Source organism: Erpetoichthys calabaricus, chromosome 14 (genome assembly GCF_900747795.2).
Source record: "Erpetoichthys calabaricus chromosome 14, fErpCal1.3, whole genome shotgun sequence".
In the NCBI taxonomy this organism is placed as follows: Eukaryota; Metazoa; Chordata; class Cladistia; order Polypteriformes; family Polypteridae; genus Erpetoichthys; species Erpetoichthys calabaricus.
Window position 1 is genome coordinate 73,711,723 of NC_041407.2, and position 13,923 is coordinate 73,725,645.

General features: G+C 38.3%; 1 protein-coding gene across 2 annotated transcripts; it reads right to left on the reverse strand.

Annotated features, from left to right (window-relative positions):
- Positions 1-1,421: 1,421 nt before the first annotated feature.
- LOC114665179 (U7 snRNA-associated Sm-like protein LSm10) lies at positions 1,422-10,046 on the reverse strand. Of its 2 annotated transcripts, none has more exons than XM_028819599.2 (2): positions 9,957-10,046; positions 1,422-2,521 (listed from the first exon to the last, which is right to left on the reverse strand). In XM_028819599.2, the coding sequence occupies exon 2, from the start codon at positions 2,501-2,503 to the stop codon at positions 2,135-2,137; it is 369 nt and encodes a 122-aa protein (XP_028675432.1). In that variant the 5' UTR covers positions 2,504-2,521; positions 9,957-10,046; the 3' UTR covers positions 1,422-2,134. The 2 variants fall into 2 exon arrangements, with proteins under 2 accessions (XP_028675432.1, XP_028675433.1); XM_028819600.2 differs by lacking the exon at positions 9,957-10,046 and adding an exon at positions 9,579-9,913.
- Between the last annotated feature and the right edge of the window lie 3,877 nt (positions 10,047-13,923).

Genomic DNA, 13,923 nt, shown 5'->3' on the forward strand with positions numbered 1-13,923 from the left:
GTGATAGATGGAACCATGAATTCTACTGTCTACCAAAAAATCCTGAAGGAGAATGTCCGGCCATCTGTTCGTCAACTCAAGCTGAAGCGATCTTGGGTGCTGCAACAGGACAATGACCCAAAACACACTAGCAAATCCACCTCTGAATGGCTGAAGAAAAACAAAATGAAGACTTTGGAGTGGCCTAGTCAAAGTCCTGACCTGAATCCAATTGAGATGCTATGGCATGACCTTAAAAAGGCGGTTCATGCTAGAAAACCCTCAAATAAAGCTGAATTACAACAATTTTGCAAAGATGAGTGGGCCAAAATTCCTCCAGAGCGCTGTAATAGACTCATTGCAAGTTATCGCAAACGCTTGATTGCAGTTATTGCTGCTAAGGGTGGCCCAACCAGTTATTAGGTTCAGGGGGCAATTACTTTTTCACACAGGGCCATGTAGGTTTGGATTTTTTTTTCTCCCTAAATAATAAAAACCACCATTTACAAACTGCATTTTGTGTTTACTTGTGTTATATTTGACTAATGGTTAAATGTGTTTGATGATCAGAAACATTTTGTGTGACAAACATGCAAAAGAATAAGAAATCAGGAAGGGGGCAAATAGTTTTTCACACCACTGTATGTGGTGGTATGCCTTTTTTGAAGTCCACTAAACACAGACTGGCTGCGCATGCCCCCATGAACCCTCTAGAATTCTCACGTGATAAAGAGCTACACTCACATTTGCACTTTGGCTTAACAAGTTGCACATACAAATTTTAGAAAACAGCTTAAATTCACACATGAAATGAAACTTTCATTCCTGATAGAATTTCTCACAAATTCTTAAGAGAAACTCACATCTGACTGTCTACCCATTACACTTAAGACGTAGGAGGTTACAGTTCAAGTTTCACTCAGTCTGATGACTCCTCTGAGACATGTGGGATTCTGACATTTCTTTGTTGAATCAAAACACCAATTTTAGCACTCTGCTGACAGATCCTGTCCGGGTGAGGGGGTGGTACTTACAGCATGGGAGCCAGATATGACGAAAACTTCATCTGCAAATTATTTTAAAAAATGGTTCTCACTTCCCGTGCTGGAAAGACACAACACATGCAGGCTCAGATTCGGACAGCAATCCATTCTAATTCACTCACCGATTGAGTATTTTGCTAATTTTGGCTAAATGTTAATAAATAAAAAAAAAAAAAAGGATAAACACATTTTGCAATATCTGAATGCCAGAAGAGCAGGCAGTTTTAAAGTGGAAAACAATGTTATTCATTACATTGCTGCCTTCTTCTGAATTTACTTCACTTTCAAATATCATTTAGTCACCAGACTTTTATTCCCTTTTTTATTTAAACAAGAAAAGAGCAATATTTAGCGCAATAAAATCTAATTAAGGAAACAGTTCAATAAAACACAGGAATCGACAATGCAATTTAACTTTATTCATCCCAGTGGAGCAATACGGTTAGAACTGCAATTAAAATCCATAGACAATGCAGTCATCTAGCTATTGTTATGCCACACTTGCTTATAAGAAGCTGGTTTGACTCTTAATTAAACAGTTTAATTGTGAATGTCAATATTATCGAACCATTCTATTTAAGCATCACACAAATAAGACTCCAGCTATGTTTGGATCCTAACACACTGCCCAGAATGCCGTCATCCTCTGTTCAAATCCATTACAGGACAATGCTTTAAAAATGCTTAGCTTTAACAGATATGTTTTTTTCTTTTTACATATGGAATATATTTATAAGAAGTCTATCTAACCCAGTAAATCAGTTCACACTGCTCTTGTTATGGACTGCAAAAGCTTGTTTTAAAAAAAAAAAAATGAAATAAAATAAATTTTTTGAACCGATTAAGTAAAACTTGCATTCAGTTCATTGCATTTTCTAAATTCAGCTTTAATTACAATCAATACATATGAATACATATGGTTGTTTATCAAGACTTTTTTTCCTAAACAAAACCTTTATTATTTGAAGATTAAGCCATTTTTAAATTTTATTGTGGTGTTCATGTCAGCAGTTAAAATTAATCCTATGGTTTCAGCAGCTGTTAACGGTAGCAACAATAGTAAACCTTGAAAAATCCGGACAGATGGCAATGTTGACTTCCTTATATAGAAGTTACTTTTTTTTATTCAAATATTCTTTTCTACCACGACTCTCACCACCAAAGTTTCGAACTCTATGAATCTTTTGTAGCTGGGTTTCAATTGTTTTCATGATATTTACTTCGTCTGGGATATGCACATATCGGACATTTCTACCAGTCACAAAAAAGTCGTCCAGTTTCGTCTCCTTGCCACGTGGGTCTGTGTAGACAACTTCTGTTAGCCGAATGTTCATGAATGCATCCACATTGATAATGCGACCTTTGACCACACTCTCATTTTTTAAATCTATGGTGGTGACAAGCCCATGAATTCCTTGCAGCAGAATGATGAGGCTATTTTCTGCTATGGTTCGTTCACGAACTGAGTGGCTCACCTCCATGATATTCGGATAGAGAACCTACACAAGAATGCAAAACTGTTAGCATACTTAATGTTGGTATGGATAAAATAAAACAAATCCTTTTACCACAATCCTATGGTCTTGACTGGACTTATTTTAAAACTCAGTGGTTATACAGTATGTTGAACTTGCCAGAATACATAGATGTAAGGATGAGGGGGGGGGGGGGGGGGGGGAGAAAAGAAAAAAAAAAGTACTTTGTGGGCTCTACTTTAAACCTTGAGCAACACTGGGAAATGACATCACGCCAAAATAATTATTGCTGTGATGCCTAATTGGCTACACTTATCTTCTAATATTATTGCCACTAATGATATTAATACAGAAAAAAAAGAAATCACAGAAATTCAACTAACTCCCTTAGCAGAGTGAAAACTTCAACACATGCTACAATAATTGCAAGCTACAACATTTTCTATTAAAAAAAATAAATAATGCCATGCATTGTACATTATGTTAAAGTAAATTCTTCGAATCTTCCTCAGGGTACAATACCAGCACCCACCTACATACCAAATGCGGGTTTATTTTAAATGAAAGGAAACTTTACATTTTACATGCTTTTACATGTGACAAGTTTGGTCTAGTTGTTCCCCTAGGTTGTCCAAATTGAGTTTCGATTCAGTCCAGTAAGTGTTTAGTTAATATTAATGCTTAACTTTTCAAAGGAACATTTTCAATTGGACAGATATCTTTTCCTGATAACATTTTAACTGTATGGTTTTAATCAGTGCACATGAGATGTGTCCCTGAATTAGCATGTTATGAGCAATATTTAATAAGAGTAAAATCTGATTTGTTAGACAGGCATAATGCACACAATGATCAAGTTAACACATCTCTAACCCACAGGTCACTGGCAAAATACAATAAAGAAGTCACCCATGAAAAAGGATAATTTTTCAGACACGGATAATAAGCTATAAATGAAAATACTAGGGATGCACCGATACCACTTTTTTGGAAAACGAGTATGAGTACTTGCATTTCAGTACTCGCCGATACCGAGTACTTGCCGATACCGAGTACTTAATAAAAACATGATTTAAATTTACAGGTAACAGCTTTAGTCATATAACTTAACAAAAAAAAAACAAGAAACTCTCGTCTATCCACTGGGAGGTTAGGCTAATTAGCGACACGGGGCTAACACTGCTTGTCCAAATATCCGTGGTGAAACTAAACGCAGAGGAGGCTTGCAGTAGGCTGTGGATATGTTTTTTCACGGAGTTGTGTAGTTTAGGCAGCTCCGTATCAGTCATGTAGCGGCGGCTTGGGACATCATATCTGGGCTCCAGAACATGGAGGAGACGCAGGAATCCCACATTTTCTACCTCCGAGAGTGGCTGGTCACTCAATGCAATGTACTCGATAATTGCCTGTGTTATTTTCACAGCACGTGGATTGTCTCTGGACATTTTCTCTCGTCTTGCAAGAGTTTGCTGCAGCGTGGGTTGTGTTGGTTTAGAAGCGTGGGTAAATTCTTTGTACTCGTTGTCGTGTTGGGATTTTGGGTGCTTGATTAAATTACTTGTGTTAAATGCGCTACCTTTTGAGCCTCCTCTGGACAATTTCGCTGAGCACAATTTGCAGTCCGCCTTTGTTTCGTCGTCTTCATTCACTTTGAAATAGTTCCACACGGCTGACATCTCTCGCCTCGCCTTCTCCCCGCTCTGAGCTGCAGCTGGGGCCTGGGGGCGGGCACTCGGCGCCTGTGATTAACCCCTTACACGCCGCTCAAACATAGACATTTCTCAGACCGTGGTATCGGTCCCCGGTATCGGGGGACTTTTAACGAGTACTTTAGAAAATGTGGTATCGAGGCCGATACCAGATACCCGTTTCGGTATCGGTGCATCCCTAGAAAATACAGACTAAAACATTATTATGATGCATAAATCCCTATTACACTTTAATGGTTCATTTAAGTTTTACAATTAACAAGGAAAAGATTTTGGTAATTAGAAACCAAAATGAAATGGTAATAAGTAACAAAATGCTTTTTTAGGAGTTCATGCATCAGAGACCAAAGATTAGAACAAAGCAAAGTGTAAGAGATTGGCTCCATATAGACAGTAGGGTTGAGCAAGTGCAAACTTTAGAATACAAGATATGAGAATAAACATGTGGAATGGGAGCTAGACACATACTGTAGCCAATTAATAGATCCTGCTTGCTTGCAATCTGCATTATGGTGTCACACAGAAAAATGTGTGGGGTGTCAATAAATTGCACTTAGAAGGGTTGGAGGCCGACAAATACTAGCTGTTCACTTGGGTTGCAGAATTTCACCAACCATAATATCCACCTTTACATGGTGTCTGCTTAATATTTACTTCAAACAATTCAACTTTGGTATTACACACAAATGTGAAGTCCCCAGGACAAAGAACCAGAGTAGGCAGTTATAATGGACAGAAAATTATATAGCACAATAAAAAGCATTTTACAGACCATGTGGACAATAACCTGGCATAAATGCCTATAAACCGAAAGGGCTTACAGGAGTAGCTTTTTGGCTTGAAGACCCACCTTTCCACATCATTTCTTGGTCAAGAGTAGTGTCAATTCAATAAGTCTCTCCCAGGACTCAGTGGGTTTTATGTTTATGTACGTGCAGATAATTCAGGAAGTAACAATAGACATCTATTTTATTAAAGAAGCATTGATTTTGCATGCTTTGAGGAAGTGTCCGAATTATATAACATGAGTAATGGAAGAAAAAAATCCCACCTCTTCCCCATGAACATTTTTTACATGTTAACAAGCAATCAGCTTGCTTGCTCATTAAACCCTACAACTCATGGCTTTACAGTGGCGTGCATCCGCACCCCATACTCGCTTCACTAGAGTATGTTAGGTTAACTGGTGACTATAATCTGGTTCTGTGTGGGTGTGTGCATAAGTGAGCCCTGCAATGGACACTCTAGTTGTTGGAAGAAGGAAGAAAACAAAGAAAAGTTACTGCATTGTAATGTTGCATCGATACTAACATTTTCACTTCAGTAGCAGTAACAAAATGATAAAGAAAATAACAAACAATTTCCCCAAACTAGCTCCTAGCTACTTCATCTCCCTGATTGGCACACATGCGTGTCACTTGGCTCTGCGTGTCTGGGGTCAGAGGCCACCCAACTGCCACACTATCCTCTGGTTCCATCCAAGGCTTGCCGACTGCCATGCTCTCTGGCCAATAGGCTTCAGCAACAGGGAGAAGCCTAATACAGGGCTTCATACAGTGCCAGATCTGCAACCTCCTCTGCTGTCCAAGGCTTCCTCCCACACAGATACACTTCAGAATTTCGAGTGCGTGGTTATACTCATATTATAGCGAATTGCCCCCCTTGAAGTTTTGAGCGTCTGATATACCATTACTGTAGACGTGTCCCCCTTTTTGTGTTTAGCACAAGCTAAAATACAATTATTGCTTTGAAGTGCATTAAAACAGAAAGATGCCAGTATGGTTTACTTCAAGACCTAATAGTATGATTACCAAACTTTGCATAATTCTGGTATAGCACGGTTTTAAAAAACTGGGTAGTTTGGAACTTTTTTAGTACCGGTATACCTTGCAATACTACAGCATTTTTTTTACTGGAATAATTTTTAGAATGACATTTAAATAAACAATACAAAATTAACAGGTTTGAGATTTTTTTTTTTGTTAAATTCCTTACTTACTTACTTGTGCCCTAATAATGACTATTAGTGAGTGGCACAGACACCTGAGTAAATGACATGGAATGAAAAGCCATGCACCATAAATTTCAAAATGGAGTTTACTACATTTTATTGTTTATTGGAATGCATCAGGCGACTATGTGTGTTACAGAAAGATAATTGTGCTTTCCACCTTGTTTTTTGAAGATGTTCATCATCATCCTTATTTTAATTCTGCTTTTCTACTTGTCCTGATTGTTTATTATTATAGGCATTAGTGTCTATAGAATTGGCAGCTTACACAACTGCTAAACTGCATACTGCATCTAGTAAAACAGCATGGCTTCATAGTAGGAGAGTCAGGGTGCTGAACTCACCTGCCTGTAGTCCAGACGTTCATCATGAAACATAACATACGCCAAAGAAAACCCAGGACTGTTGAGCAGTTAGAATCCTACACTGTGGTAAACATGGCATTGTCCCAACTTTTTTGAGACTGTAGCTGCCATGAAATTCAAAATAATCTTATTCTTTTCATAAAATGGTACATTTTCTCAGTTTAAACATGTGATATGTTTTCTGTGTTCTATTATCAATGAAATATAAGTTTATGAGATTTGCAAATCATTGCATTTTGCTTTTATTTACATTTTACAAAAAGTGTTCCAACTTTTTTGGAATTGGGGTTGTATTTAGGGGTAAAAGCAACTCTTACGACAAAAAATCTAAACACCCCAAAATCTAAAAAATGTTTTGATGGATTTCATTTTTCAACCCTACCTGTGTTATTTTATTTGCCAATAATAATATGTTAACAAGTAAGCTATTGTAAAGTTCCATGTCCCTTTTCTGGCTGAATTTCAAGAAGGAATTGCACAGAGAAATGGGGATTTCCTGTTTTTGCAAATTAAGGCAGCTAGCAGAAGTTTAGTGAATAACAGTACTCGCTATTCTGTCAGAATATCCTTATTTCTCATGACGTGGAAAAAAATACAAATTTAAGCCAGGGGAGCTTTGTCCTCCATGGATTGTTGATTGTGCTAATATACATATACTGTACTTCAAAGAACAGATTTCCACCTTAATGGTTTACTACTTGCAGTACTGCAGAAAACTGGGGTGTGCCCTTGGAGATCAGACTGCAACGTGCCTCTACAGTACACTCCGGTTCCCATGGCAGAAACAGTTAAATGCCACACAGTGAATTAGTGCAGTCTGTAAACATCTATGCTGTATGTAACAAGTTAAAGGAAACCATGATTTAGTGTATACCAGCAAACCCCCGATTCTCGAAAGATTCGCAAATCCAAGAATGGCAATCACTTTCTGTTCCCTCCGATCTTTGGAGGGATGAAAAATCATGGAGGGTGGGTGTGTCCCGTGAAAGTTTTCATTTAATTAAATAAATATATTTGTACTAAAGCGGTTTCTTTTTGGAGCCGTGACTCCTTTGGTTATGGTGTTTCAGAAACGCATTGTAGGCACCTTCGTTCATTGTTTTTATCCATGCTGTCTTGTTTTTGTTTTTCTATGGCTGTGTCGTTAGCTAGAAGTCGTTTGCTGATGGCGGCGGATTCGCGTGCTGAAGTGACCATGGCGGCGGATCCAGGCTTGGAGATCTACATTACTAAACGAAGGTTGTATATGCGTTCATGCACAATACAACCGCCGCCCGGCTTGCTTCTGGCCTCTAGCATTCGTGCATATACAGTATACAGCCTAGCGTGCATGCTTTACCTCAAGTTTAGTTTACAGGTTGTGTTGTTTGGGCGCCACCTACTGACTCTGGGAAGCCGCTGGGTTTGACTTTGGGGCGCTGTACGCATGTGCTTTCGGCACGGCTTGCTTCTGGCATCCGTGCAGATAGATAGATAGATAGATAGGATACTTTATTAATCTCAAGGGGAAATTCACATACTCCAGCAGCACCTTACTGATACAAAAAACAATATTAAAGATTGATAATAATGCTGGTAAAAACAGACAATAACTTTATATAATGTTTACGTTTATATACAACCTTCGTTTAGTAATATAGATAGCTTTTGATCTAAACCTTTAGATCTACCCGTTTGAATTAAAAAAAAAGTTTCTCCAAAGACCATCATCAAAAAAATCAAGGTTAGACTATAAGAAACACACAAATTGAGCAGGAATGTTTTACCAATGGGCAATTTGTATGTATCATTTTGAAAATTAAGAAGCTCCAGTGTAAACTAATAATTTTAGCAGGTTAGCTTCAGGTTGGGGAGCATTGCCGCACCCACCACTCGTCAAAACAGTTCCGGATCCTGGTTAGCAAAAAAATACAGAAAAGTACTTCAAGAGTTACATAGTACTTCTGATACATCTGATTAACCAATTGCACTATAACTGAGGCCCATTGTTCTTTGGTAATTTTCCAGGCTCAGCTGGGAAACACAGCTAGTTATTTTTAAGAAAAGGTAATTAAATGTTACATAGTTACTTTTTATAAAATGTAATGCTTTACAAACTGCATTACTTTTTTATTGTATGAAAATGTGCATAGTTTCCTGACCAGCATTTTGTTATTAAATCCTTAACCTATGGACACATTCAAGAAACTGACTAGAAAGCCACACAAATGTTATTTTCTTTTAAAAGTACTGTAGCGCCCCGGTTCCGGACCGGAGAGGGACGCGCTCTTCAGGTGGCCGAGTCCCACCTGAGGGGGTATTGAAATACCTGGAGAAGCCAGCTATAAATGGCAGCCCCCTGAGCAGTAGAGTGGGGCGCAGGCTGCTAAAACCCATCCATTTCATCCTTTACACTCAGTGCTGCTATAATGATTACGCTTTCCCTGGGACCCTAAACTAGTAAAGTAGCAACGTTTGTCTATTTAAGTAACACAGGTATTTTTACTTTAATATCTATTACGTTACTTGTTGCTTTAAAAAGTAATCTACTATCTCCCAGCATCGACTACTGACATCGCTCTGTCCTATTAAAACACTTACACCTCTGTTACATTTGTATACAACAATGCTAATCTGTTAATACACATCCATTCATGGAAATGGATTGTTTTTCCAAGCGTAAAAAACGCAGCTCTAAACAGAACTGTTCAGCATGCAGCGAATGCCGCTTTTCGGCACACATGCTCCACTGCTCAGTGTACATAAAGAGTTCTTGTGTGGGCCATTCACACTAATTTGACTAATCTGGAAGTATTTTTATTTGGGTGTATTTGGACTGTTAGTGAACGAGGATTAAAGTTGTCATGACACTGCATATTTATATACTGTACATTATTAACTTATGTTTGCTTTACGAAAACAAATTCCATCAGTCCCACTTGTGACATTTAAAACACACTACGCTTCTTCCAAACATGACGGTTACTTACTGCTAACGAAGACGTTCATGAACTTACCGATTATTGGAGAAAGCACGCGAGCAATTCAGGGGTATTTGCCGTAGCGTAACGCTGCTCGATTCGGACAAGAACACGTAGCGTCCATAAAAAAAACTCGAAAGGCAGTATCTGCTTTAAAAAATATGAACAAAAACGATTTTGCTCATTCGGGAGAACCTATTTTCTTCACCGTAATACCTAATGAAAAAGGCAGAAATGCTAAGTCCGTTTAATAATCAAAATACCAAATCTGTACTAATGTAACTCACTAAGAAAGCCCTTCACTTCATTATTGCTCCACTAATTATACGTGATTAACTTTTGCTAGTAATTAAACCTAACGCTCCTCCCAATTCTACGAGCTCCATTAAGAAATTCTTCATTCACAATACTCACGTTTTTAACTCCATAGAGAATGCGCGGCAGCGACTTCCTGCCAGTCGCTTTTTAAAGACGTCACAACGGGACACGGTATCTTAGCGCCATCTCATGGCTGTCACCTGTTACTTCTATCTGAGACGATTCAAGACGAGGCAATTCTATGGGGTGAAGTGAGTGAACCTGCGTTCCCTTTTTTTATATACTTTATTAATCACTGAGGGGAAATGGACTTATCGATGAATCCTTTCAACATATGATTAAGTTTATTTTATTCAGTTATAATAGTTTCTATCCAGGTAAACGTTTGTAAAAAGTGTATTATGGCGTTACATTTGATAGCATAGTAAAGTGGGTATGGAAACAACTCACATTGCGACTGACTGCGTCAAAAGTGTAGTTAGAAATATCATTTTAGTGAGCGTAAACGGGTGGTTACGAGACACTAAGACACCCAGCAACCCGCGTCTCTCTCCAAAAGGGCGAGGTGAGATCAAGGCTAAACTGTTAAAGCTTCTGCAGCTGGGAATAATGGGCACCGAGCGTTTACCCAGCCCAAAAAAGTTAACGGGGGCACCAGAAACACTAGACTGGACATGATGTAATAAAGTCCGTAAAATCCAGCAAGTAACGGCATACCCAACACTAGGGCTGGTATGTTAAATAATGCCATCTGAGAAAAGGTGTTCTTTTTTTTTTTTTTGCAGCCAATTTGCCCGATCCCCTAAATATCATTACCTGACTTCAAATGTTACACTTTATTCACATACAATACGTACAGTATTAATGTACAGTGCATAGGGTGCATTCCATTAACGACAGACAAAAAACAATCAATAGCTAATATATCTTTTGGAAAAATAATGAAATTAAATTCCTCACTCGTGCAGCATTATTAGTAACAAATGTCAACAAAGAAAAGAGACAGCAGTTGGCTCATTTTCTTTTTGTCTGTAATGTCACCAAATTTAAAACCAGTCAAATCATTTTTCAGGTTTTGGGGTGTTTAGTTTTTCTGTTGGGGGTGTTAATGTAAATATTAATATTTTTAATTTTTTTTTAAATTTTATTGTAATCATTCCATACAAATAGGTCAATTTTTACAAAAATTAGGATTGAAAACAAATCAACACCCACCCCTGAGAAAGAGAGCATGGCCAATGGAGTAAAACTTAAAGCTAGTAAAAATAAATAAATTGATGAGTTTAATAGGTGGATAAAGATAAATGGAGAAGAAAAAGAAATGGGAAGAGAAAACTGCTTCCTCAGTGCTTGAAGAGCTTATTCTAAAATATTATTGATTAGATCCTGCCAGGTTTTGAAAAAGTTCTGCACAGATCCTCTAAGTGAGAATTTGATTTTTTCCAATTTCAAATCATATAAAACATCAGGTTCCCACTGACTTAAAAGAGGAGAGTTAGGATTCTTCCAGTTGAGCAGGATAAGTCTGCGTGCCAATAGTGTAGTAAAGACAACCACAGTTTGTTTGTCCTTCTCCACTTTAAGCCCATCTGGGAGTACAACAAACACAGCTGTTAATGGATTAGGAGGGATTGTGACACCAAGGCTGTCTGAAAGGCACTTAAAGATTTTTGTCCAGAATGATGTTAATTTGCCGCAGGCCCAGAACATGTGACCCAGTGAGGCTGGAACTTGATTGCAGCGTTCGCAGGTTGGATCTTACCCTGGAAACAATTTTAGACAGTTTTAAGTTAGACAGATGTGCTCGATATATAATTTTGAGTTGAATAATTGTATGCTTAGCGCATATGGAGCTCCAGTGAATTCTCTGCGTTGCTACCTTCCACTTCTTTTCTGATATGTTGAGTGAGAGATCCTTTTCCTATTGTCCTCTTAGATCTTTGAAAGGGAGGGACTGTAAAATAATTTTATATATTGCAGAAATGCTGTCTGAGTGCTTGAAACTGAGCAATATTTTTTCCAGCATAGAGGAAGGTGGGAGATGAGGAAAATCGGGCAGGTTCTGTTTAACAGAGTTTCTAATTTGAGGATAGTGAAAGAAACGTGTTGCTGGAAAGTTAAATTTGGAATGTAATTGTTCATAGGATGCAAAGATGTTGTCTATATATAGATCTCTAAGTAATTTAATCCCAAATGTTTTCCAGATATTAAAAACTGCATATGTTTGCGAGGGTGGAAAAAGGTGGTTCTCATGCAGAGGTGCCACAGATAAAAGATTCTCCATCTTAAAATGCTTTCTACATTAGTTCCATATTCTGAGTGAGTGAAGCACAATTGGGTTATTAGTATATTGGCGATAACTTGCATTAATAGGGGCACAAAGCAGGGAATATAAAGAAGTACTGCAGGATTTTATTTCTACTGCGCACAAAGCCTGTGTATGTTCATCTATTTATGTCCAGGTTTTTATAGCTTGTATGTTTGCTGCCCAGTAATAAAATTCAAAGTTAGGTACAGCCATGCCACCTTCTGCCTTAGGTCTTTGTAGGGTCATTGTTTGAATACGTGGATGTTTTAAGTTATATATAAGAAATATCCTTTTATTAGTAGCTACATACTGCCCTAGATGTAACTTCCTATGAAATTTCAGCTTTTTAACTAATCTGGAAATAGTGTTTTTGCTGATGAATGAGTGAGTCAGTCAGTCAACTTTAGTTTATATGTACAGGTGTATATATATATATATATATATATATATATATATATATATATATATATATATATATATATATTGTAGCAGTTGAGGCTCGTGTCCACCTCTCGAACCCTCAGGTACCACTCTGATGACCAGGTGAAAGTATAAATTATATTTATTTTATAATTATACGGTGCACAAAGCACTCTCCACACCACACTCATATACTAATAAACAATTCTGTCAATAAACAATCCTCCACTCCCAGACACGTCGCCACCCTACCTCCCAGCTCAGCTCAGTGTTCTGGGCTTCCCAGAGTTCTTTTATAGCCCCTGACCCGGAAGTGGCTCCAAGCCAAACCCACAAGTCCGTTTTCCTTCCGGGTCAGGGCAAAGTCCTTTTCTTCATCCCGGGAGCACATCGCTTCTTCCAGTCACGTGACTGGGATGCACTCCCGGGTTATAGGGCATGCCAGAGCCCACTAGCCCCCCTACAGCGACTCCTGGCGGCCCCCAAGGTATCCAGCAGGGCTGTGTCAAAACACTACAAAGTCCATGAGGCCCTGCTGGAACTCGGGGCACAAATATGCTGTCCGGAGGGTTCCTCCTAGCGGCCTGGGGGTGACGACCAGAGTCCATAGCCGGTCGTCTGTCACAATATATATATATATATATATATATATATAATATACACATACATACATACATACTTATATACACACACATGCACCCCCCCGGCCTGCACTATGCACCAGCCACTTTGCATCTCTGCCGCTCACGTATGTGGATTTCACTTTCACCAAACATCAAATCTTTTAATTCTCGCGGATACGCCTCTTCATTGGGAAGAAACACTACTTTTGCCTGATGGTGACACGAATAAGACAATCTACAAGTCTCTGACTTATTAAATCTGAACAATAATTCAATCTCTTTTTGCTGTTCCGTTATTTCACAGAGTAATCATTTCTGTTTGCTTGCACTGAGATATTTACTATCATTTTGTTTTAAACTTTTGAATTTTAGTACTTTCATTATCTCTAACCTGCTCTGCATGTGTATCACGCCAATGTTTTTGAATTCTTTATGATGTTCTACTTTGTCATCTACTCTTTGTCTTTTATTTTCGGCCCTGGGCATGGTTAAATCTCTTGGCACAAAGTTTCATCTTGCGGAACGTGAAAGTATCTCTCTGAAAAAGTCACATCTCATCCCAGGCTAAAAAGTCTCGTCTCATCCCAGGATTTTTTTATTATAAGAGAGAGATATATGTACATGAATCTCAGTCTGATTTATTTAGGTGGTTACCTACCAGGTAATGCTTGGTAATGCCAGTCAGCAAACATCCACCATGTCCTCTCAGTTG